General features: G+C 42.7%; 1 protein-coding gene across 3 annotated transcripts in view; it reads right to left on the reverse strand.

The window, feature by feature from the left end:
* Positions 1-667: 667 nt before the first annotated feature.
* Positions 668-27,714, reverse strand: part of RAP1B (RAP1B, member of RAS oncogene family) — an 85,633-nt gene continuing 58,586 nt past the window's right edge. For all 3 annotated transcript variants that reach the window (XM_073555489.1, XM_073555487.1, XM_073555488.1), the window contains 6 exons: positions 19,949-20,017; positions 13,906-13,962; positions 13,491-13,631; positions 5,921-6,064; positions 3,813-3,928; positions 668-2,748 (listed from right to left, as the gene is read on the reverse strand). In XM_073555489.1, coding sequence (XP_073411590.1) covers positions 3,842-3,928; positions 5,921-6,064; positions 13,491-13,631; positions 13,906-13,935 — 402 coding nt within the window. In that variant the 5' untranslated portion in view covers positions 13,936-13,962; positions 19,949-20,017 and the 3' untranslated portion in view covers positions 668-2,748; positions 3,813-3,841. The remainder of the gene's footprint in view (positions 2,749-3,812; positions 3,929-5,920; positions 6,065-13,490; positions 13,632-13,905; positions 13,963-19,948; positions 20,018-27,714) is intronic.

Consider the following 27,714-nt stretch of genomic DNA (forward strand, 5'->3'; position numbering starts at 1 on the left):
ACTCCATTTTGCAACGCCATGCCATACCCTGTGGACAGCGCTTAATTGGAGCCAATTTCATCCTACAACAGGACAATGACCCAAAGCACACCTCCAAATTATGCAAGAACTATTTAGGGAAGAAGCAGGCAGCTGGTATTCTATCTGTAGAGGAGTGGCCAGCACAGTCACCAGATCTCAACCTCATTGAGCTGTTGTGGAAGCAACTTGGCCATATGGTACGCAAAAAGTGTCCATCAAGCCAAACCAACTTGTGGGAGGGGCTTCTGGAAGCATGGGGTGAAATTTCTCCAGATTATCTCAGCAAATTAACTGCTAGAATGCCAAAGGTCTGCAATGCTGTAATTGCTGCAAAGGGAGCATTCTTTGACGAAAGCAAAGTTTAAAGGAGAAGATTATTATTTCAAATAAAAAAATTTTGAACCTTGACAATGTCTGGACTAGATTTTAAATTCATTTGGCAACTCATTTGATTAATAAAAGTTTGAATTTTCATGGAAAACACAATTTTCTGGGTCACCCCAAACTTTTGAACGGTAGTGTATTAACTATATATTTTAAGTGTGTCCATTTATATGAAACTATATAGAACGTATGAAAAGGGGACATCTAGATAATGTAGACCATTATGTTTGCCAGTCCTGATGAAAGATGAATAACTTGCACATTAAATCCAAATGCATTTTATTTTGGTAAGAGACTCTTTGCTTATAACAGACACTACAGATTTAGACATATGTTGTGGCTAGAAACCGATGGAGCTAGTAAACAGAACTGATGTGTACATGCCACAGCCTTTCAGTTAGAGGATCATGGGACAAGTCTGTATACAAGAAAGTACAGCATTTTATTTCCGTCTGTGTATAAGCAGAGTTCAGCCGTCAATTCGCAAAGGGGGAGAAAACCGGACATGATCTATACAGCAATGGGGGGAAAAAAAACAACGTTACAGAACAGGCTGCCACTTTGGCAAAGCAATAAAAGTCACATGAAAACTCTAGGAAGAAATGGTGTTTCTCCTGAGCAGATAATATCCTTCAGTTTGCTGCCTGAACAAAATAAGCAGAAAGAAAACAATGAGATAATTAACCTTTAATGCACAATGTGAACAAAAACACCTGCAAGTCAAGAAAATCATTCAATTATTTACGCTGTCATTGCTATTTGTAATGTTTTCAAGAAGCATTGCAATTTTTTTTTTTAGACTGCTATATGCATCTTCAAGAATTAAATTTACTTTTACAAAATGTTCATGTATTATTTTGCAGAAAGGTTCGCGACACTGGAGGGCCCTATACAATGTTTCTCCAAATTGGCACATAAGAGGGGGTGGCTGCAGAGTGTTTATGTGGTGCACTTCCGTGATGCCAGCATTACCAGGTGCTGTTAGTAGAAAGCACTAAAGTGGCAGATCCTCATAACGAGAGCCCTTCCATGGCAATGCAAACTTATTGAACGGAGGCTGCTATACAAAAATCGCACCACTTTATTTAAGGCTTTTAAGTTTACATTTGGCCACCATAAAGCAGTTGTAGCATTAGGTTGGTCAATTGAATTACTGTGGTTCCCTGCTGGATATATACACCATTTTTACACCCAAACGTTAATGCATACAAAGCAACAAGGCATTGATAAATAAACAAGCAAATAAAGGAGAAAAAAAAAAAAAAAAAAGGTGATTACTGCAACATAGGCTTTGTGACTGATAACACAGGATTAAAAATTACATCCCACATTCACATCCACTGGACTCTTTCACCATTTAACAAAGCAACCAAAACATTACACATGGGAAACAACCACTGACAAGAAAAGGTACTAAATCTGTATTATTTGGTATTGCAAATACACATATGCATGAGCAAGCAGGGGGAAAGACAGGGGCTCACAGTGAGAATCTACAGCTGCAGAAGCCTGGAAAATGATTTACAAAATATTGATAAATCATTAAAAAAAGAACTCTTAAAATATACACTTCTTGTTGTAGACCCCCACTGTATACACATCTATAAACAGTTGTCCCTATGTAAACCGAGTGGGGAATGGAAACACTTGAGTAAGAAGAGAATGGAACTTATGGGTGTCCCTCCAAAGAGCTATCAAAGGCAGAATGTTCAACCAAGACAGACTATGAGAAATACATTTATTGTCATAACTCCCTCCTTGCCTCCAGAAGGGTGCAATGCAAGTCTCCACAGGATTCTCTAAAAATGAAGAAGGAAGGCAGAAGAAAAAAATATCAGTTGTGAGAAGCACTTCATATAACACAATAGATGTTGCTCTTGTATTTCTTTATAGGAAGGAAAAAAAATAGTTACAAGAAGCTACGAATACCAAAGATGCATGGTCATCGGGAGTAGTCTATAGAGAGCTCTTTGGACTTTCTTGTTTAGTAAGCTAAAATAGTGGTGCTTTTCATTGTACACTCCGATAGAAAGGAAGGAAGGGCTTGTGAAAGAATACAGTACACGTTTCTGGACGCGTGAAAACATTGCTGCGTGAACAATGTCTCTGGTAGCAGTAATACTGGATGTGGGCTCTGTTGTTCCCAGTTGCATATGTGAATAACATCTCAAAAGCAGGCATCTTTCTTGTGACTTTAAGGGGGGAACTGATGGGGCACAATCTGAGCTTGCAACTTCCATCCATATTGTAAAGGGTACCACCACAGGAAAGTCCATTGGAGTCATTGACAGGATAATTTGAGTTGGAATGCTGGGACTGTTGTTAGACAACAGTTCTTCAGACCTGAAATAAGAGTCAATATTAGTGGTACTCCTTGAATAAGATTTACAAGATCAGTAGCTGGTTAGCTATACTGCATCCTTTCTTATCTGCACTGAACTGGTTAGTTGAGTTGGCACAAAATGAACGTTTTATCTGCTAGTTTTCATACAACTGCTACTGTGAACCATTATTACCTGTATTAACAGAAAATAAAGTCATATTCCCATTTATGGCCTACCCCAGTTGTAGCAAAACTATGGCACGTGAGCCCTCCCTGAGAGCATGCCATTCCCGGGAGACACAGCTCCCCTCTTCCCATGGTCAAATAAATTTGTGTGTTTTGAACAGTGCTGCTCCAGAACCAGAGCAGAGGAGCGTCTGTCAGCCCTGGGTCCAACATAGAGCAGTGTGATGACGTCATCGGGCTACTCACCGCATCGCACTACTGGCTACACCGGGGATCGCAGAACTAAAGGCATTATTGGGGGAAGGGGGGGGGGGGGAGGAGTAGGTGGACAATTGTGAAGTGCGGGAGCAATTTTGACAGTTTTGTTAGACGCAGTGCATGGGGATGGGGTGTTGCTTTATTCAGAAGGGCAGTGCGTGAGTGCGCGCGAGCGAGAGAGGGCGCGCGAGCGAGAGAGGGCGCGCGAGCGAGAGAGGGCGCGCGAGCGAGAGAGGGCGCGCGAGCGAGAGAGGGCGCGCGAGCGGGTGCGAGGACCCGTTGAAGCACAAGTGCGTGAAACGACCGTTGTCCACTCTGTACGTTCCTCCCGTGCCAATTCCTTTCAATCAATAAAGAATTTTCACGACAGAACGGCAAGTGCCATCACTTTTTTCTCTTTTGTACATAACGCATACATACCCTCCAATCCTGGGTCAGTAACCGGCGAATCCCAGCAGAGTACAGTGAATGCATTGGGGGATTCATAAGTCTGCAGTCACACAGAGTGACTGCAAACTTATCGATTTGGATGGGACAACCCCTTTAAGAGGAGGGAAAATGAACATACCGTACAATATCTAAGTTTTATTGTTTAAATTATTGATGGATCATACACTAACGGAATATCAATGTGTCATACCTGGCTCAGAGCTACAGCACATCTGTGTATTAAAGCAGCTGACAAGTTGACTTTTTGCGTGCCTTGCCCGGTACAGGAGTTTTTCTGTTAATTTGTCGTACAAGATCATAAAAAATCTGTGAATGGAAGAGAAGTATAAAATAATTCGCTGGGAAAGACAAACAAATGGATTAAATTCACTACGTGTGTGTTGTGTGTGTGAGTGTGTGGGGGGGGGGGGGTTTAGTCATCAGGTATAAATGGAATCTACAGCTTTTAAGCTTTCTGGATCATGAAGGCTTTCAAAATATGAATGAGGTGGTTTGTTAAATAAACCCTTATAGTTAAAATGCAGAGTCTACTGATAAAAGTTGTATCTAACATACATCTTCTGGGTGATCCATGTCGCCAGCTGTATACAAGTCAAGCAATAGTTACTGACTATCACAACACAGGCAAATAAAACAGCGATGAGGACAGTTGATCGATAATAAAATTGTTCTATTACCACGTACAGTACATAATCTTGTCAGAATGACATTTGTTATGCATGCATACAAATTATCGTTTATTTGTCCGGCAAGTTTGAATGGGCCAATAACTGGGAACAAGTGCAACAACGAAAGCTTGTTCGCCAACTACTGGTTCATCCAAATGGGCCATAGGGCAGATCTGGGACTTCTCCTACTGTTTTTAACTAATCATGTTTTTTTCCCTCATCCCTATTATTGTGCAAAGATTGATATGCAATGAAAGTGGTTATTATACAAGTAGATACCTTTGAACAAAAGATGACTAATAAAAGACCATACAAGGGTGACCAAACTGGAAAATTAATAGTACTGACACATAGCCACATTTATACTATGAAATATGAATGCTAGAATCAACAGCATGCTCACCAAAACATAATATGTGCTGAGCTGTAGAATTACTTGCACAAAACCCTAGTGCTGTGTATGACAGCTAACGCAGACAAGCGACCCAATGTGCCTGCTATAGTCAATGAGGTCCATGTGATCACCCCAGGATCAAACTCTAGGCTAAAGTATAAATGGTAGCAGCTCAAAGAAGCGCTGCAAAAATATCTAGCCAAGTGATCCTGGAAAATGCCAGAAAGAATGGTGATATGCAGCCATCCTAAATCCATGTGGAGAGGATCCTGGGGGAAGATCAAACAGGTGAAGGAGGAGGGGGAAGAGACAAAAACCAGTACCCCACGCGTATCGCTGTTATACAAACAGCTTCACTCCCCCTGATGTAATTCTACAGCTCTGCACATATTTATTATGTTTTGGTGAGCATGCTGTTGATTCTAGCATTCATATTTCATAGTATAAATGTGGCTATGCGTCTGTTCTATTGATTTATTTACATAGATTCATGTGATAGGTCATGTCACTAATGTTGCATTAGTATATTTATGACACATTATATTTGGATGTTCATTTGGGGCTGCATTATTTACACTGTGGATTGTCTCATACAGGTCTTACGACTATTTCATGTTGATTCATGCATTTGGAGGGGGATTATGCATGCGTTTTTACGGTTTTAACATTTTGTCAATAAAAGTGTTGGTGTACGCATCTTCCAGTGGTCCCTTTTTGTCCTTACATGCACATTGCCACGGATACTGCACCCAGTGGTTTATCCTTGATTAGTGGTGCGCCTGGCTTTTTGTATTCAAAATGGGAAATTTTCACATCGTTTAATCTGCTAACAGAGCTACAAGATTCTAGCCCAATCGAGGCATAAGGGTAAGGCTGCGTTCACATGTCGGTTTCCGGATTGCCTGGGAGTCTCTTAATCTGAATTTAATCTCATTTGTTTATGAGACAGCAGAGTTCAGGTCAGGGGATCCGCTGCTGGTCCATAAATCACAGTAAGTATACGGATCATGAAACAAGGACACTTGAACGCAGGCTTACTAAAAGTAAGCAGCACGGGGTCTTTTGTCAACTGAAGACATTTGTATTGTCTAATTTAATTCTGAGGTACCATGCAGTATATAATGCCATACCATGTACACTGCCAATACATGGTAAATTATGTCATAATAGTTCACATCAAGAAAATCTTCTTCAAAACTGTAACATAACTGGCCACAAATGTGATCTAATGTTTACCTCGTTGACATTAATCTTGGACTTGGCAGAAGACTCCAGGAATGCACAATTGTTCCACTGTCTTGCTAGATTCTGCCCTTGCTCTTTGCCAACAACCCTTTCATCTTCCAAGTCACATTTGTTTCCAACCAGAATCATTGGCACCTAGAAATGAGAGATTGGGTTAGACATTTCACCTTATACATTGATTACATTATGCATACGAAAGAACCCCTGCCATCAACATTTTTATCCTCTTAATCTATTGCAGCCATCATATTACAAAGCACTGTGCACTTACAATTGCTTATTTGTCTTTCTACACCAGCTAATTCTTCTCTTTTCCATTAGGTTTATAGGAAAATATTAAGACTAGCTCAATCTTTCTAAGCTCTAGGTAGAAACAGGAGGTCAATTATCCTTGTACGATTCATAAGTCACTGCAAAAGTCTATGGCGGGGGGAGGAGAGGGTAGCTGGGTCCAGAGTTAAAGAGGGGAATGATCAATGCAGGGACAAGACACTTCCTTGTTTCTACACAGAGCAGGGAAAAGAGAAAGAATTGGGTGGGTAGAAAGGCAAAATAAGCAGTTGTAAGTACACAGTGCTATATAATATGATGACTGCAATATATTAAGAGGATAAAACTGATGAGAGTGATTCTTGAAAGAAACCGATACTCAAGTTTTAATAAAACCAGTGCCACTTCAGCTTTACTATGCTGTCAGGAAATTTCAGTCAAAAGAGGTGACATTAGTGGGGTATAGAGCTGGAGTGACAGAGGCTTCAGTTTTACAGCCTCCTTAACATATTAGTGCAAACACTGATTTCTTAATAATGGGGGAATTTCTTTATGAATATTTCTAAGTGCTACATGCATATATAAATAGTTTGGGGTATGAAATCTTTCTGACAGATTCCCTTTAATACCCTATGCACATATAAGAAGCATCATGAGATTTCTCATGCTGGCGGACTAAATTCTTTGCATATGGTCTTAGCATCTTCATGTAGACAAGAGAACATGCAAACATGAACACTGCGTATTCCTACTAACATGAACTTAATGCAAGGTGACCAGCAAAAAAACCGATCTGCCAACATCCCATTATATACTCCAAAAAGTTGCCGTCTACAAGCAATGTTAAAAGCACTAGAAAGGCAGCTATAGGTAATCTGGTGTCTGTGAGACCACTCTTACCTAGAAAAGGAATGCTATAAAAGATAGAAAGTTTTGACCAAAAGTTTGAAACCTCTGTAGATGAATTTTCACATACGTCCACTTTTCTCAACATACAATATATTTTAGGGTGTTTTTTTTATTGTGTGATATGTACATTTAACAATACAGGAAATGAAACTGCATTACAGGAACAGCACTGCCTAAATTCACTAAGTACATAGAAAGGATGTGGTGACACGAGTTACACTGCCCATTTAGAAGAAACAGGCCCTTACCAGTTTATTTGGTTTTCTTCACGAGAGTAAACAAATATTTCCCTTCCTTAACTCCACAATACAAACCTATCCGACTGTTAGCCGCAAAGTAGAAATTCGCGTCAGCGCCATCCATCCCTGTACATATCCTGAAGATCTGGTCCGGGACCAATCCTACATTACCATCTATGGAGGACGACACTGCACATGCAATATGGCCTGAAGAGCATGATGCTAGGCAGGCACGCTGCCTCCTGTTTAATGTAAACAGAATTAGGTGTTCCTGTATGGCTGCGCTCAGATAATCCAGGGGGTTTCTGTGAGAATTAGCTCTTATCAGAGACTGAGCAGTGAAGTGGAAATTACTTAAGTGCTCCACTGTACTAAATAAAACTTAAGTACAACAGTGAAGAGGTAAAGCTCATCACTATGGAGAAAAATCAGGAAAAAAAAAAAGTTCCTCCCACACAGCGCTGAGGAACATGTGAGATCAGCATCTGACTGCTGACTATGAAGTACAGCATGGCGGGCAGTAAAGAACAGATTCAAAAGGTCAATCTTTTTTTCTCAAATAGGTGATACTCAAATGTCCTTTTCTAAATATTACCGAAGACAAATTAAAAGAGATAATAAGACATCTGCAAACTTAGCAAAAATGATACTGCAGGGAAAAGTATGCAGATATCTTGATGAAAAAGGATACATGATCTGCCATTGTACAACAGAAATGAAGGTCATACTGACTACTAGTGCGACTTGGAAAAACCCCCTTTACCTTGTTATTATGTAATAACCAAGGTGACAAACCAGCAATCAAACCAAAATAATTTCTAGAAATCAACACCACTATTCTAAGGCTACGTTCACACGTAGCGGAACTCTTGCGGAAATTACCACGAGAATTCCGAATTCCATTCCGCGGGAAAATCGCATTTTAAATTCCCGTGGTTTTCCCGCGGAAAAACTAGCATTTTGCAAGTATTATTAGCTTGCAGAATTGCTAGCGTTTTCCAAGCGATCTGTAGCATCGCTTGGAGAACTGACTGACAGGTTGGTCACACTCGTCTAACACAGTGTTTGACGAGTGTGACCAACTTTTTACTATTGAGGCTGCCTATGCGGCCTCAATAGTAAAAGATAGGATGTAAAAAATAATTAAAAAAAATATTGTTATTCTTACCTTCCGGCGTCCAGCGCAGCCTTCCCGCCTCTCTCCACGCTCCCGATCCCAGTAATCCTTTGCGAGAATTACCGCGATGACGTCCGTTCTCACGGGATTGCGACGTCTCACGGTCATTCATTCGCGATGACGTAGCGCGAATGACCGCGAGACTTCGCGATGCCGCGAGAACGGACGTCATCGCTCGCAAAGGATTACTGGGACCGGGAGCGTGGAGAGATACGGTAAGGCTGCGCGGGACGCCGGAAGGTAAGAACAATAATATTTTTTATTTTAAATTCTATTTTTTACAGGGATATGGTACCCAAAGCCCGGAGGATAGTCTCATCTCATCTCCGGACCGTGGTTACCATCCACAAATGTTCTGCTTACTTTTCGCATGATGTGCACAGCCACATGCGGAAAGTAAGCAGAACAATGCATTCCTATGGGTGCGGGATTGCCGCGATTCCGCTAAATTGAGCATGCTGCGTTTTTTACCGCAAAGCGATTCCGCCAGGGTAAAAACCGCAGCATTAGCACAGCATTGCGGAATCCCATAGGAATGCATGGGATGCTTATTTTTCGCGTTTTCACGGCAAAATCGCGCAGTTAAAACTGCCGCGAAAACGCAAAAAAACCCGCCAAGTGTGAACATAGCCTTACTCTTCGTAATGGTGCATGTTTTACCCCACAATTAAAAGGGGACCTGTCAAAAAAAATAATAGACAAATACCGAGTAAAAATCCCTCAGCTCCCCCAATTCTGCGCTTTTTTGCATTGCACCACTCCATTGCGGTGTTATTCACATTTGTTGCTCTTGGCCAAAAGCATGTAAAACTTCTGATTGCAGTCCTACTGGGCTTTTCTCCAGACTCTTTCCTGGGGTAGTGGACGTTCACCCCTAAGGCTGCTTAGTAATGTTAGTACATTGTGATTGGCAGCGTCTGGGATGTAAGCGCACCCCCTCAGGGAACAGTCTGAAGTACCACCTACATGGACTGCAAGCAGACATTTTACATGCTGAGGGCCAAAAGCAACAAATGTGAATATCTCCCTAACGGAGTGGGCCAACACATAAAAAGAATAAGAGTGGCAGAACAAGAGGAGCTCAGGGATTTTTTTTACAAGGATTTAAAAGGGTATTTCATCTCCAAGATTCTATCCCAATATGCAGCTGTGTAATAATAATATCAGCAAATAGCTCCAATTAGAAATGAAACATAGTTCATTCAATTTGCTATGTCACTTACCCCATGTGCAGGGCATTGCAGTAGCTTAGGTATCCATGGTTACAACCACTCATATAGGAACAGCTAGTTGCTAGTGGCTGTAACCATGGATAGTTAAACTACTGCAATGCACTGCACATGGGGTAAGTGAATTCGCTAATCAGAAGAGCTATACTATAATTCTAATTGGAGGTATTTGCTCTTATTATATGCACTACATATTGGGATAGAAACTTAGCAATGGGAATAGCCCTTTGATTCATCCTTTTTAAAGGGAATCGGTCACCCTTTTTTTGGACTATCAGCTGCCAGCATTGACATCAGGGGCTTATCTACAACATTCTGTAATGCTGTAGATAAGCCCCCGATGTAACCTGAAAGAGAAGAAAAAAACGTTAGATTATACTCACCGGGAATGGGGGGGGGGGGAGGGGGGCGGTCCGGTCCAATGGGTGTCGCGGTCTGGCGTCTCCCATCTTCATACGATGTCGTCCTCTTCTTCCCTTCCTGTCGTGGCTCCGGGCGCAGGCGGAGTGCGCAGGCGTCGGGAGAGGTCTGGCGCCTGCGCGCTGCAGTATTTTGTTCTGCCCTCAACAGGGCAGAGCAGTGCGCCTGAGCCACTACAGGAAGGGAAGAAGAGGATGGCATCGTATGAACATGGGAGGCGCCGGACCGGATCACGACACTCATCGGACCGGACCGCCCCCTCCGGTGAGTATAATCTAACATGTTTTTCTTCTCTTTCAGGTTACATCGGGGGCTTATCTACAGCATTACAGAATGGGTGACAGATTCCCTTTAAAGGGAAGCTGTCATGTAAAATCACACTATGAACCTGCAGGTATGACACCTTGACACAGTGCGACGCCCACACAGAGCCCCGCTGCCAGGAGAAAATACTCCACTCCCTGACAGCTTTCGGTCATAAGGATGGTGCCAGCACGTCATAAGGATGGTGCCAGCACCTTTTCATTTACCGCTCTGTGCATAGAGAGCAGCGGCTGTAACCGCACCCCCCCCCCCCCCCCGGCACTGACTGCCAGCTGCTCATCATTCGCGTCTGCTGTCAGTGAGGTTACAACCACCATATATATTTTACAAGAGAAGTTCCCTCTAAACAAGGGATAAGTCCTTTTTTTAAACTTACTTGACCTGAGTAGCAGGCCACTATAATAGTTGTGGATGTCATCAATGTTTTATGCTGAGCCTGAACTCACTGTAGAACAGAAAAGCTATTGGTTCTCAGAATTAACCTCAGTTAATGTGAAAAGAAAGCTTACCAACTCTACAAGCATTGCATTTTATTGTGGTTACTCTTATATCAGATAGAACAGAGGCGTTATATGCCTTTTGGCTTTTTAAACTAAGCTGTAAAGTAGATAAAATATATGTAACCACAATAGTTCATACAAGGCATGAAAAGGTTTGAGTTACATGCTTTATATGGAGGCTTATTAATAAAGGGAATCTGGTCCAGGGAATAGCTAAAGCTGCTAATTAACCTTATAATCTGGAAAGCCATAAAGAAAAAAAAAAAAAAAAAAGATTTAAATGAAATGCCAAGCATGTAATGCATGAATGAGCAGGGTCCAGCGGAGTGAGACATGCTAATTGGTCCCTGCTCCGGTTCAGACATCCTTATGCCTAGTAGAGTAAATGGAAAGAATAAATAGAAAATAAAAAAGTGGCCATCATAGGGAGTAAACTTAATAAAATCTGTACTCTAATGTATACAAATGCCTCCCCTTGGAAACACACTAGCTTTGTACATTTAAACAGATTGTTTCATAATAAAAACACAGAGCATATGTCCTATGACAAAGGAGGAATTCGCCTAAGAGCACTGCATGTACTTAAAGGGAATCTGTCACCAGTTTTTTGGCCTATCAACTACAAATCACCTAATAGAGTGTGAGCTATACATTCCCCAACTACTTGTGAAACCCCGACTCCTCATGAATCCCCCATAAAAACCTTTTATATTGCTCCTGCGCTGTATGTAAATATCCTCAGCCCGGTCCGATGGGCGTTGGTTCTGGTCCCTCTCTCCACCCCAAATCAGCGTGCTGCACTCATTCCATTCTGTGAATAGCGTTGTTCGTGTACAGGTCCCGCGCGTGCACAAATTGCCTCACTGCGCAGGCAAAGCCGAAAAGCATTAGTGCGGTGAACTATGACCCGGAACACAGCAAAATACTTCCAGGACATAGTACTTCCGGCGCATGCGCACTAATGCTTTTCGGCTTTGCCCGCAGTTGGGCAAAGCATACTGCGCACGCGCGGGAGGCAATTTGAATGTGCATGCGCGGGACCTGTACGAGAACGACACTATTCACAGAACGGAATGCGCACAGCACGCCGATTTGGGGTGGCGAGAGGGACGAGAAACAACGTCCATCGGACCGGACCGAGGATATTTACATACAGCGCGGGAGCATTATAAAAGGTTTTTATGGGAAATTCAAGCGGAGTCAAGGGGGTTTCACAAGTAGTTGGAGAATGTATAGCTCACACTATTAGATATTTTTAGTTGATAGGCCAAAAAACTGGTGACAGATTCCCTTTAAAGCAATTATTAGTACTTCACAAAATATAGCTCAAACCCTTTAGACAGTGCACTAAAAATATAATGTCATAGTTTAAGTCTTTGCTTTCTGAACCAGAATGGAAAAAAATGAATTGGTTAACGGAAGGAAACACCGAACAGGAAAAAATATACCATATTTTTCGGATTATAAGACAAAACTAGGGGTAGAATGGGATGCGTCTTATAAACCGAACACTGTTCTTACTGAGGGGTCAATGCTGTGGGCCTGGAGCTGGGGGTGTTGCGGTGGTCCTGCAATGGCGAGCGGCAGTGACATATGTTGGCCGCCATTCTTCTTCCGGGGTCCGGCGTCCAGCTTCTCACTCGGGACAGGCACAGATGGAGGAATGCCGAGATCTCCATCCGCGCCTGCCTCTACGCAATGTCTCCAGAAAAATGACAGCGGATGCGGCGCAGATCTCGGCACCAAGATCTGGGGAGATGAGATCTCAGCGCCAAGATCTCCATCTGCGCATGTGCGGCCCCGGCAGCTATTTTCCCCAGTGTCCACCACATAGAAAACAGTGCGTGGGCTCTGGGCTTTCACAAAATGTCAGTGGAGCCCCCCCACACCACCAAACACCCGCAGCACCACTCTCGCCTCCTCCAGTTGCGACCCTGCCAAATTGCGGCCAGCACCACCAAACACCCTTTTCTGTCAGTCTGGGGACCGCAGCTCGCCCCACTCCTACCGCCGACAGCAGCGACCTTGGGACCCCGCTTCACCGCAGCCACCACCCCCGGTAAGCAATAAGACGCCTGGATTGTAATATTGTATTAAAAAGTTTTAATTTCTATTTTTCTCCTCCAAATTTGGGGTGCGACTTACAAACCACAAAATACGGTACTCTAGTAGATCTTAGTGATTGCTCTAAAGACACCAAGGTGATAAATCATGGGTTCTGTTATGGGATGCCATAAGTTTAAGTCATGTAAAATGACACTGCTGACTTAAAGTCAGGACTGAAAACGAATGAAGCCAAAACATTCCACAGGTAATTATTTGGTAGGCGAGAATTCTACATTAAGGAATCTGGCCATTTTTTAGATTATAAATTTTTCATGCTCACTAAAAGTTATGGTGAGTTTAAACAAACTTTCTATGTAGTGTATTTGGTTCTATTCAATGCAGACATCTAAAATATGCAGTGAACAGAGCTCTGAGGCTAAAACTTACATCATCAGTGTCTTTGACTCTGAGGATCTGTTCTCGGAGGTCCTGTAAATCATTAAATGTGGACTGTGCAGTTATGGAGTATACTAATGCAAAGCCTTGACCATTCTTCATATAAAGATCCCTCATTGCTGTGAATTGTTCCTGTGTGAAGAAAAAAAATAAAAAGCACGTCACACTATAATCTTAAATATGCTAGCATTTTGTATGTACCCATTATATATTAACATTACATTTATCTAATAGGTTTCCCAGATTAAAAGCTTTATCAGTGGCAAACAAAATGTCAATGCCCAGTGAGGTCTTGTAAAAGGTAAACTTTACGTGGCAGCATTGACAGGTTAGAATTGAAAAGATTGTGAAATTTTGTTACAGTGACCCTTCACATGACAGTACATGAGATGCACATAACACATACCGTTCCTGCAGTGTCTAAAATTTCGAGCATACATTGTTGTCCATCAACTTCAACTTGCTGTAAAAATAAAATAGAAATATATGCGTGTCAACCAATAATTAACATAAAATACAAAGTCTCTATGGGTTACTATGTGTACCTGTATGCCATATACCGGGTGAGTCATAAAGGACGGATGTATTTGAAGTGGCTATAACTCACCACCAGGTGGAGGTAGAGATGTGCGGGAGGCGGGGTTATGTTTGTGAGGTGAAAGCATTGTTTTTATTTTAGTTTCAGTTTAAGCTATGGTGCCGTGGACGATAGAACATCGCGTTTTTGCGTACGACAGTTTTGTCAAGAATAATGAGTGTATCACAGCCGTTCAGCGTGAGTTTCGGCGTCATTTCAATATTCACAGAAATCAAGCTGTTCCCGCTCGTAACACTATCCTACGTTGGGTTGAAGCACTCCGTACACGAGGTACACTAATGAACAAACGACCACCGGGGGCTCCACGAACGGCACGTACCGCTGCACAGCCCTAAGGTAACGGTGTGGTGCGCTATGGGCAAATATGGCGTGATCGGTCCGTACTTTTTCGAAGGCGATAATGGCAATACTGTTACCGTGATCTCACAACGTTATATCGCCATGATAAATAACTTCTTTGTTCCTGAGTTACGACGGCAACATATCCCCATCTCTAGTGTGTGGTTTCAACAAGATGGGGCAACGGCCCACACAGCCGGAGCAACAATGAACGTTCTTCGCCCTCTCTTCCCTGGTCGCATCATTTCCAGGTTTGGCGATATTAATTGGCCTCCTAGGTCCCCAGACCTGTCCATGTGCGATTATTACTTATGGGGTCACCTCAAATCACGTGTATACAAGCTTAAGCCTCGATCATTACAAGAACTGAAGGAAGCTATTCGAGTGGAAGTTGCCCAAATCGACAGAGTTGTGTTGGAACGTGTTGATGCCAACTTCCAAGAACGCCTTTGGAAATGCATCACTGATAATGGCCACCACATGGCAGATGTTGTTTTCCACACTTGAATTTGTCAAATGCTATTAGTATACGTAACCAAATCTGTGAATACATTTATATTTAATAAATATTTAACGATTTTATGATTAGTTTAAAAACGTCCGTCCTTTATGACTCACCCGGTATAAAGAGTAAGACAAAAAATACATTACATTTTATTTACATCCATGGCAATTCTCTTCAGGGTACATTAAAGGGAATCTGTCACCCTTTTTTTGGCCTATGACCTGCTGCCTGTTGAGGGTAGAGCAGAGTCCTGCACTGCGCAGGCGCCGTGGGAGGTTAGAGGTCCGTCGCCTGCGCCGAAGCCACGACAGGAAGGGAAGAAGAGGACGGCATCGTATGAAGATGAGAGGCGCCGGACCAGACCGCGACACCCATTGGGCCGGACCGCCCCCCCCTCCCCCGGGTGAGTATAATTAACTTTTTTTCTTATCTTTCAGCTTACATAGGGGGGCTCATCTACAGCATTACAGCTGTAGATAAGCCCCTGATGTCAGTGGCAGCAGCTCATAGGCCAAAAAAAAAAAAAAAGGGTGACAGATTCCCTTTAATTGAACATATGTATGGAATCAAAAGGGTTGTCCAGTTAATTATTAAATCACACAAAATTAGCATAATTTCCAAGATACTGCCATCACCATTCTTGTTATAGACTAATCTTTTGATTTCCCCCTCAGAGCCTCCACTTAATGTCTCCAGGCGCTGCTTCTTACTAGGACTGGACGCATTGGGTGGACGTTCTGAGAAAGAATCAAAAAGATCAGCAGGAGGTGACAGTTACAGTTATCTGCCGGTCATTTCTAATCACAGAAGGAATTTTTGTAAACTAATCCGATTAAAGAAGTTAGGATTTCTGAGCCCTAACAGATTATGTATATACCAGTTCGGCAAAAAAATTAGGGTGACTTCCATTTTCCAGCTAGGGGGCTTAAAGGGCCACTATGCATGAAACATGTACAAAGGGATGCCCATAAACCTGCATCCCAAGCTCTCGAGAGGTTATGATGACCAAACTGATCATCAAGAGGTAGCATATCCTTGCAATATCACTTTATAAAAGATAGGCATAGCTCTTTAAGCAGTCCCATATCATCTACCGTAAGTCACTAATATTTTTAAAAAGAACATAGAATCTGAAAAAGAAAAAAAAAAAAGTCAGCATGAATTCTATATCTGTTTATTTTGCATTTATTTTATTGTGTGTATGTGGCTGTAGGCTAGCCATCTTGCCTAAATTGCTGCTCTGAACTCTAGCAAACAATGTCAGAGATTTGCTTTATAGCAACCACAGAGAAAGGTGTTTATGTCTCAAATCAGAAAAAGACCTAGTGAGTTATAGGAGAGTGTTGCAGGCATGCTTTGTGACCCGTGCATGGGTCACTGCGCAGAGAGACAGCAGAAGAGAACTGTCACAATCGCCTACTGTCTAATCATAAGTTATATGATAAGCGTTTCTTATGCTGAATGCTTAGAAGTGACCACTATAAAATAAGAGGGGTCATCCTAGTAGGAGATGGACAGCTTTCCTGCGCTGCTGTCAACATCCCACAAAGGATAACGGAAAAATAATAAAGTCAAAACATTTGTTTATTCTGTTGTGAGAATCAAAGCGTTTCGAGGTACTCCAGCCTCATCCTCAGGAAAGAACCATAATGATCAACGTGGTTATTTCCCGAGGACGAGATTGGAGTACCTCAAAATGCGGAGAGTCACACAACAGAACAAATGTTTATATTTTATTAATTCTCCATTATCCTTTGTGGGATATTGACAACAGAGCAGGAAAGCCGTCCATCTCCTAGTATCACCATGGTCTATTACCAAGGTCTTGTTAAGGGTTTTTTTTACATTAAAAAGACAAGAGGAGGCTCCCTCCAACTGCAGAAAGACAGGTTCAATCTTCAAAGCGGAAAAGGTTTCCTTTACCGTCACCCAAAGTCTGCAGCAGCTGTTCAATCAATCATTGTTGCAATTGCAACAAAACAAGGGGAGCTTGCACACTGTTTATTCACCCTCTGTATCACGGGTATCAAATTATTTGTGCTAGTGTTCCCCAGTATTTCACCATTGTTTCAGTGACATGGGAAAAATTTACATTTAAAATATTTGCCTGCTTAATAAGATGCCTTATGTACCACAACCATACCACAGCCCTGGGTCCTTACTCCTAGCAAGCCAATATGGTACAAAAGGTGCTGAAACAATACATGCACTGCGTTTTGCTTTTCAACACCCAGAGATGCTTCACAAGCACTCTACTCAAATATTCCAAACTAAGATACTATGGGCCCGATTCATTAAGAATGGCGTTGAATATGCGAGTCTTTAATGGAGAGACGCGTTGGAGTAAGAGGAGCATAAATCAATAACAGGCACAGGCCGCTTAAGGAATAGAGCACATTTCTGGCATATGTTTCGAGACTTTTTAAAACATACCTAGTTCCATCTACTTTGGTGGAATTATCTAGGACTGGCGTGAAAATGCCAAAACTAGCAACTACGAATTGTGCATAAATTTAGTGACTTCTTAATACTTTATCCCAGAAATTGGAGCATATGGGTCTGGCTTATTCCAAATAGCCAAACAGCAGATTGTAATTGTGATGTTTTGGCTACTAGGACAACCAGCCTGTAGCTGTACATAGATCTAGTAGCCCTCATTTACAGTACGCCAGCTTTAATATAAAAATGTACACATGGCAAGTCAATTATTTCTGCCTGAACAATCAATTCCATTACGATAGCAGTGTGACCATGTAGTCAGATGGTGTATAGAACCATGGCTCGAAAAATGCTAAGTGGTAGGGGCTAAGCATTTTCTTTTAAAACATTGCAGAAAGTTAATGTGGAAATTTCCTTTTAAAAAGCAAGGACAAAGTTCTTTCGAGCAGGTTCGCAAAAAACAAAACAAAAACAAAACAAGCCTGAAAAATTGCTAAAACCTCCCCCCACCAGCACTTGAAAGACTTATCCCATTTGTTTCTATCGTAAAATCTCTTTGCTGATCATATTTTCAGTCTTTAGTGTTTTTATGCTAAAAAAAACCATGAACACTTATTTGAAGAGCCTCATGATGCAGTCCGCTCGAAGCTAGGCAATGTCCAATCAAAAGGCTGCTAAGAAAAAAAAACAAACGAAACATTTCAAAATGCTACAAAAACTTTTCAAAACCGCTTCAGGAAACGAAAAATGTCTTCAAAAACTGCCCTGAATTTCTTCTTGAAAACTCTCTACACGTACCCCATAACTGCTCTACTGTTATGAATAAAGGCATATGAACGCTGCATTTTATAAGAAAAAATGGCAAATTACACTACTGTAGTTATTTATCAATAGAAACATTAAGCAGCTGAAAAAAATCCCTATTACGCAATACATTTTGGAAGTTAATCGTTATTACACGATTTTTTTTTAAGGTGCTGTTTGTTCTTACACAAGTCCACTTCTGTCTGATGTCCAGCAATGCACAGGACACTTCTAAGATTATAAGGTCACGTGCAGTCAGAATGATGTGCAAATGCTGTCCCTCCAACGCTGCAGGCCATAGAAGGCCGTTGCAATACTTTGCAGGAACTGCTGACAATATCGTTTGCAGACTTTTAGCCTGTATTTGAGCAGCAGAGCTTGAATGAAAAAAAATAAAAAATAAAAAATGATGCACTAACCCTTCATAAATTGTATATATAGTAAAATAGAATAAAAAAAACAAAAAAACTAACATACAGAATTTATTGGATACTTGCCTTAAAAAATGTCACTATAAGGCTGTGCAAACAGCGCGTTTTTTTAGCGGATTTGCCAAAAAATCCACACAAAAAAGGCTAAAAATAAGTTTCCCATTCATTTCTATGCATTTTGCACTTTGTGAATATTGATGCGCTTTTTACCGCGAAAAAAACACTTTGCGGTAAAAAAAACGCAGCATGCTCATTAATTTCGCGGATTTTTCCATATTTCTGGCTATTTCTATGTGTCAGGAACCGCGCGGAAAAAAAACGCATAAAAAACGCACGTTTTTGCGCAAAAACTGTGCAAAAAACGCGCGGTTTCTGGGAAGGGAGTCCTGTTTTTAAACAGAAATTTTCTGCTACGTGTGCACATAGCCTAAGGGTACCGTTACACTTAGCGATGCACCAGCGATCCCGACAACGATATGACCCGGTCAGGATCGCTGGTGCATCGCTAAGTGGTCGCTAGTGAACTGCCACACAGGCAGACCTTACCAGCGACATCGCAGGGGTCGGGGGTCGTTACTTACCTGTCAGACGAGGCGATCCTGACGTCCTCCCACCGCGTCCACGCGTCGCTCGTCTCTCCACAGGAAGCTGACGACGAGAAATGGCCCAGGACGTTCTCGCGCGATCAGCGACATTCAGCGGGGGAGCCGGTCGGAGATAAGTATCACATGTAGCGATATCGCTGCTGCGTCACAAAATCAGTGACGTTACAGCGATATTGCTAGCGATATCGCTATGTGTAACGGGCCCTTTACTCTAGAGTGACCGAAACAATTGTCTATGGTAGGAAAAGACTTAGGGCCCAATGCATCAAAGTTTTCACGACAGAATGCTGGCGTAAAAGCTTTGAAGAATTGCAACATTTTGGCACAACTCTGAGCTGCATCTAAACTTTGCGACTACTGGCGTCTTCGGCCAAAATGCCCAGAGCTGTGGCAGCATGGGGGCATGACGAGTGGCAGAAGCCACAAATTGTGCACCAGCAAAACGCCAGTCTTGATGCATTGGGCCCACAGGCTATGTTCACATGCTGCTGCAGGTTTTTTTCTGCAAAATAAAAGCAGGCTGTCACAGCACCAGCAAAAGTTATGAGAAGTCTAATGCATGTGTTTTTGTTCCCGACTTTGAGAACTGCAGCGCTTTTAAAATCACTTCTTTCAGAAAACTAGCACATGATACAGAAACTTGCATCTTTTACGTGATCAGTGAAACTAACAAAGATTTGTCTCAGGTCAGTTTATGTATACCACAAGATATGATCACCAGAACCAACCTTTCTGTAGGAGTCTTCTATTGTGGGGTCATATTTTTCAACAAAAATTCCTTGGACAAACTGGACGGTCTGTTGAAGAGCAAAAAATCTTTATTAATTGCATGTAGGAAAGAAAGTGGAGAAAAGCAAGTTAGGAGGAAAAAGGTCACATATGATTGTAAAATCATGTGATTGAGCCAGTTTTGATAACGATGCTTGCATGCATGGCACTACTATAATGTAGCGATTGTAGGCACTAGACTAAAAATCAAGAAATACCTAATATTAAAAGGGTTGTAGAAAACATATCTGCTTACTTACAAACAAAAAAACCCACAACTTTCCACAAGGTAGTCTGGAATCTCGGCAAAACCCAACTGAAGTGAATGGCGACTAGCTGCAATACCTCACACAACCATTGGATACATAGACAAAGCCTTGTTCTTAAAGGACAGCAGTCACGTCTGTCGAATCATGTACAACCCCCTTTAAATGGTTGTTCGATATAAAGCAATGCATTATAATTCTTTGAGAACATAATCATTATGCTCCATTTCACAAAGCATGTTAATTACACCATGGAATCATTTTCCACCGAGATCATGCAAGGATTGTGGCACATTTGTTAATCAAGACATTACCCTGCAATATGACCCTTATACTGGTCTTTGCAACACACAGTAGCAGATTACTGTGCAGCATGAATCAGACGTGGCAAGTCATATGTGTGCCACTACCATTATAAAGAATCATCGTTTTCGTTAGCCAATGGGCTGACTTTCCTGTCCATTGAATGCACACCAGGAAGCCTCCGAGACTAGTACAAACAGATAAAGAACCCAGGAACGCTCGCTTCTCCCATTAATGATGTCACATACTGTTCTAAGCTTATCTAAATGTCTACGGAAAAAGCAGTGCAGATGTAACCGGCAATATAAAGTTATCGATCCATGTAGTCAGCCAGTGAGAAACACACAATGGAAACGGAACTCTGCATGCGATTCAACATGCTCCACTAATGCATTTCATATAGATATACCAGGTCACTATACAGATTATTACGATAAGTACAATACAGCAAGAATGCAGCTACAGGTCTCATTAATACAGGTGTACAGTGGGTACAAAAATTATTCAGACCCCTTAAAATTTTTCACCCTTTGTTTCATTGCAGCCATTTGGTAAATTCAAAAAAGTTCAGTTTTTCTCATTAATGTACACTCTGCACCCCATCTTGACTGAAAAAAAACAAATGTAGAAATGTTTGCAAATTTATTAAAAAAGAAAAACTGAAATATCACATGATCATAAGTATTCAGACCCTTTGCTCAGTATTGAGTAGAAGCACCCTTTTGAGCTAGTACAGCCATGAGTCTTCTTGGGAATGATGCAACAAGTTTTTCACACCTGGATTTGGGGATCCTCTGCCATTCTTCCTTGCAGATCCTCCCCATTTCTGTCAAGTTGGATGGTGAACGTTGGTGGACAGCCATTTTCAGGTCTTTCCAGAGATGCTCAATTGGGTTTAGGTCAGGGCTCTGGCTGCGCCAGTCAAGAATGGACACAGCTGTTCTGAAATCACTCCTTTGCTATTTTAGCTGTGTGCTTAGGGTCATTGTCTTGTTGGAAGGTGAACCTTCAGCCAAGTCTGAGGTCCAGAGCACTCTGGAAGAGGTTTTCATTCAGGATATCTCTGTACTTGGCTGTATTCATGTTTCCTTCAATTGCACCAGTCGTCCTGTTCCTGCAGCTGAAAAACACCACCACGTTTCACTGTTGGGATTGCAATGGGCAGGTGATGAGCAGTGCCTAGTTTTCTTCACACACATCGTTTAGAATTATAACCAGAAAGTTATATCTTTGTCTCATAGTCTGGGAGTCCTTCATGTATTTTTTTTACCAAACTCTATGCGGGCTTTCATATGTCTGGCACTGAGGAGAGGCTTCCGTCAGGCCACTCTGCCATAAAGGTCTGACTGGAACTTTCTCCCATCTCCCCACTGCATCTGTGGAGCTCACCAGCAGTGATCTTGGGGTTCTTCTTTACCCCTCTTACCAAGGCTCTTCTCCGATTGCGCAGTTTGGCTGGACGGCAAGGTCTAGGAAGACTACTGGTAGTTTCAAACTTCTTCCACTTAAGGATTATGGAGGCCACTGTGCTCTTAGAAACCTTGAATACTTCAGAAATTATTTTGTGCCTTGCCACAATTCTGTCTGAGCTCCTTGGCCAGTTCCTTTGAACTCATGATTCTCATTTGGTCTGACATGCACTGTGAGCTCTTATATAGACAGGTGTGTGCCTTTACAAATCAAGTCCTATCAGTTTAATTAAACACGGCTGGGCCCCAATGAACGAGTACAATCATCTCAAGGAGGATCACTAGGAAATGGACAGCATGTGAATTTAAATATGAGTGTCTGAGCAAAGGGTCTGAATACTTATGACCATGTGATATTTCAGATTTCTTTTTTCATAAATTTGCAATAATTTCTATATTTGCTTTTTTTCAGTCAAGATGGTGTGCAGAGTATACATTAATGAGAAAAAAAATTAACTTCTTTGAATTTACCAAATGGCTGCAATGAAACAGTGAAAAATTTTAAGGGATCTGAATACTTTCCGTACCCACTGTATATGCAACTAGTGCTTTACTTACATTGCAGAACTCAGGAATAGATTGTTTCTCGGCTGTATATGTTATCAGTTCAACTCCGTAGAAGTCAATGGGGCTGAGATGCATTACAACAGACCACCTATAAGTGTGGCATGGTTTTTTGAAGTAAGCTTATTTTCCAATTCTGTTCAATGCCTTCAAGAAAAGTGTATGTTGAGACTAAGGGCATGTGCACACGATCAGAAATTGGCAGCGCTTTGGATGCAGCACATGTCCGCTGCGTTCAAAGCACTGCCAGATATTGAATGCAGGTGAATCCGCATGTGTTCATTGAGCCGTACGGAATCACCGCATAGATTACATCGTATGGGTGAAATTGATCTTGTGGAGGCTCTGCTGCATGACCAGCCGCATGTGCGGTCCCTGGTTGCCGCTGTGGAAGCTGTTCGCGGGTTGTGAGGTCATTTGCAGCTGGTGCACGACTTTCCATGTGTGTCTGGGTGCGCAGCTGCTGCCAGGTGCCCTGAGCCTCAGTTCCTATACCAACATGCAAAACACAAGCCGCGGAGACACCATCACGTTTCTCAACGCAATGACTAGCCAGGTCTTTCCCCGGGAAGGAACAACCACGGGAAGGGCAGTCTCCAATGAAGGAAGCCACCTATGCCAAAACATGGTATCCATCCACAGACAGCTGTTTCGGAGTATTGCCCCTCATCAGTGTGGAGTAGGAAACTGGCTAGTAGGAGCAATGCCTAGTAAAAGACTGTGAAAAATGAGGATGAATGAACTCATGGAGATCAACATCCAACACTGCAGAGACACCATCACATGTTTCTCAACGCAGTGATTCTAGAGCAATGCCCCCATCCCTTATGGGAAATATGCAAAAACATGCAAAACACAAGCCGCAGAGACACCATCACATGTTTCTCAACGCAAGCAATGATTAGCCAGGTCTTTCCCCGGGAAGAAACAACCACGGGAAGGGCAGTCTCCAATGAAGGAAAACCACCTATGCCAAAACATGGTATCCATCCACAGATGTTGATCTCCATGAGTTCATATATCCTCATTTTTCTCAGTTCCTGCACTGACTGTGCTGTAATAGTTTCTGTTTGTGCTTACGGCTTGTGCGGCCACACCTTCCCTGCTTTTATCTGGGTTAGTGTGTGTACTTGAAATGCTGTTCCCAGACAATTGCATAGGGGCAGCTCCTATATAAAGCTCCCCTGCCCTATGGGTGGAGCCTGAGCTACTCACAAAGCTTCTGAACTTTGCCATGTGTGTTTTGAGTTCCTGGACCTCTCCTGTCTATGTTTTGGTACCAAAGTCCTTGCCTTGATTCCTGTTTTGTCCTGTTCCTGCGCCTGTCCTGGAGGCGGTATATCCAGGCCTGAATCCTTGATCCTGTACCTGTCCTGTATCTGACCCTGTCTGAACTGTGTCTGCTGTGTTGTGTTCCTGGAATCCCTTTGTGTTTGGAGCCTCGCACCCAGTGACTGAGTAACCAGTGTTTCTGCTGAGCATCTACTACCCTGTGCTCTGACTACCATGCAGTGCTAGCTCCATGCAGGCCCAGCAATCCTGCGGTTCTACCACCATCACGCGTGAGTTCCTTCCTAGGTCCGATGCCCAGAGCCTGATGACCGCTACCTGGAGCTTGCAGCCTGATGACTGCAGTGGTGCCTGTAGGTCGTGTCGGATGTCCGGAACCGAACGACTCCTGTCTGATATCTGCCGGTGACTGATGTCCTTGTGTACCCTGACGTCCTGCCTGTGTCCTGATATCTCACCTATGTGTGCCTCGGTGATCCGTTGGAACCTTGGGGTCGATTTTACCCTCCTGGGAGGTGTGGAATCGGGAGCCTGGCATAGTCATGTTTGGTTTACGTACTGTGTGACTTTACTTTAGTAAACGTTACGTTCCTTATACCTGAAGCTGTGCGATGTAATCAAGTCCTACGTGTCTTCTCCTTGTCCACATGCTCAGCTGTCAGCAAAACCCCAGTCGCTGCTCTTCCCTAGTTCTGGTAGGCCCGGGTCCTCCTCTGCGGTAAATATATATCTTGCGTCCCCGGAGGAGGCCCGCCCCACGCCATCGTGGTCAGTGTGGGGGCGTTTTTGGGCTGAGCCACGTCTGCAGTTTTCCGTGACAATATGTCTGTCTCCGCGGATGAGCCGCAGGCATCTCTGGATGCATAGTGCGCATGGGATTTCTTGAAATCCCATCCACTTTGCTGTAAAATCTGGACGATGCAGATTAGACGCAGCATACGTACTCAGCGTCCAACCCGCAGCGAATACCGATTGTGTGCACATACCCTAAGACAGTCACCCTTGGAAAAACAATCAGGTGACAGGTTACACTTTCTCCAGGTACAGGAAAAAAATAAAAAATGAAAGCAGCAATCTGGTCAAAACGGAAAAGGCAGCAATCTGGTCAAAACGGAAAAGGCAGCAATCTGGTCAAAACGGAAAAGGCAGCAATCTGGTCAAAACGGAAAAGGCAGCAATCTGGTCAAAACGGAAAAGGCAGCAATCTGGTCAAAACGGAAAAGGCAGCAATCTGGTCAAAACGGGCAACTAGTGCAGAAGGACTGTTTGTACATCTTTCACATTGAAAGATTGTTACCTTCCCTTCCACATCATGATCCATACTGGTAATCTCTTTATACAGTGTCAAACAATCCATGCTAATAAAACACTCACTGAACACACGAACATTCAGATTTGACTGCAACCAATTTCAATATGCTACACCCCATTGCACTTAGGTTACCCTGAAACATTTCTTTATAACTCCGCTTCCTGTCTAACTGTTAAGCTGCTGCATCACTATTAGTTGCTGCAATTGTGTGGTAAATATATAAGTTCCTTCACTCCACCCCTACTCGCTGTACGCGTTCCTTGCCGTGAATATTGCAGATCGCGTACAGATTTTGCGTGTGTGCATTGAAATGTGAACTCACGCATGCACAGTATGCTTTACCCAACTGCGGGCAAAGCCGAAAATCTGTAGGACGCATGCGCCGGAATTCGCAGTTGTTTCTTATGTCCTGGAAGTATTTTGCGGCCATTTTTGTGTACCCTGCCACCGGAAACATTTGAAAAGGACTCGACTCATGGAGCATGCACACTACTGATTTTCAGCTTTGCCCGCAGTTGGGCAAAGCATACTGTGCATGCACGAGGTCACATGTTATGGGGAGGAGCCAACTGTTTGAGGCAGTAAGATTTGAGTCAGTCAGAAAAGGATGGTGATGGCAGCAAGGACTGGTATGTGAGACTCTGACAGGAGACAGGCTTCTACAGAGATCTGAGCCCTGCCACAGGGAGATCTAGGGAAGGCAGAGGACAGCCGCCATTGTGAGAGGATTTATACTTCATTTTTGGGAGGGCAAGTCGCCTCAGAGGGAAGAAAACAGCTCAACCCCTGAGTCGTAACTGAGTGAGGGTCTACACAGAGAGAGAGAACCTGAAAGCAGCCAATATCACACTTAGAAACTGCCTGCTGCAAATGTTCATCTGTATGGAATAGGCCAACCCGTTTACCTCACAACTGTATACAGTTATTTACCAGATTACCTCCAGTAAAATCAGTTCTAAATTCAAGCTGCCTCTCATGTCTGGGGAAATATCTAAGTATAGTTGGTCGGCTCATCGCATTTTTTTTTTTTAAGCCTGTCACCACTGTTGAACTGAACTTACTCTACCTGTTTAATCTGATTTAAAGGGAATCTGTCACCTCATTTTTGGCCTATAAGCTGCGGCCACCGCCATCATGTGCTTATCTACAGCATTCTGTAATGCTGTAGATAAGCCTCCGATGAAACCTGAAAGGTAAGAAAAACACGTTAGATTATACTCACCGGGGGGGGGGGGGGGGGGGGCGGAATCGGGTGCGGTGGGTGTCACCGTCCGGCGCCTCGCAGGCATACTTTATCTGCCCTGTTGAGCGCAGAGTAAAGTACTGCAGTGCGCAGGCGCCGGGAAAGGTCAGAGGTCCCGGCGCACTGCAGTACTTTACTCTGCCCTCAACAGGGCAAATTAGTCCATGAGCCAAGAGCCAATTTTGACGATATCGGTACCACCCGGAGTGACTAATTCTCTTTGGTGTTTTTAGGTAGATGCATGTCTGTAGTTTATGTTTTGATATGATAGCCCTTGCACATCAGTAGCTTAACCCCTTTAGGCCTATTTGTACCCAAATGCCTAGGCCATTTTTTGTAAATCTGACCTGTCACTTCATGCGGTAATAACTTTGGGACGCTATCACCTACCCACGCCATTCTGAGATTGTTTTCTCGTGACATATTGTACTTCATGGTAGTGCTAATTGTGAGTCAATAGATTTTACCTTTCTGCATAAAAAATTACAAAATACACGAAAATTTGGGAAAAATTTGCTATTTTTGAACTTTGAAATTCTCTACTTTTTACAAAAATGCTGATACCCCCCATAACAGTTATTAGTTTACATTCTCCACATGTCTACTTCACATTGGCATCATTTTGGAAATGAAATTTTATATTTTTCGGATGTGATAAGGCTCATAGTTTTATACGCAATTTTTAAAGTTTACGACTAAATTTCCAAAACCCATTTTTCCAAGGACCAAGTCAGTTCGGACGTCACTTTATGGGTCTTGTATAACAGAACCCACCCATACATTACCCCATTTTGCAAACTACACCCCTCAAGGTGTCCAAAACGGATTTTCAAAACTTTGTTAACCCCTTAGGTGTTGCACAGGAATTCAAGCAAAATGACAGTGAAATATCAAAATTTCAATTTTTTGGCAGATATTCCATTGTAATCCAATTTTACCTGCAACCCAGCAAGGGTTAACAGCAAACCCAAACCCAAAATTGGTTACCCCAATGCCACAGTTTATAGAAACACCCCACATGTACACGTAAACTAAATTATGGGCGCGCAAGAGGGCACAGCACAGAAGGAGAGCTAGGCGGTTTTTGGGATAATAGATTACACTGGAAGAAATCCAGTGGGCCATGTCGTATTGGAGAGACCCTGAGGTACCCCCAGAGTGGAAACCCCCAAAAGGTTACCGCATTTTGGAAACTACACCCCCTAAGGAATGTTTTAGGGGGTATAGTAACCACTTTGACCCAACAAGCGCTCCATTGGAGTTTCATGCACTTGGTTGA

This window comes from Dendrobates tinctorius, unplaced genomic scaffold (genome assembly GCF_039654945.1).
Source record: "Dendrobates tinctorius isolate UK_male_01 unplaced genomic scaffold, ASM3965494v1 ptg000224l, whole genome shotgun sequence".
Lineage (NCBI taxonomy): Eukaryota > Metazoa > Chordata > Amphibia > Anura > Dendrobatidae > Dendrobates > Dendrobates tinctorius.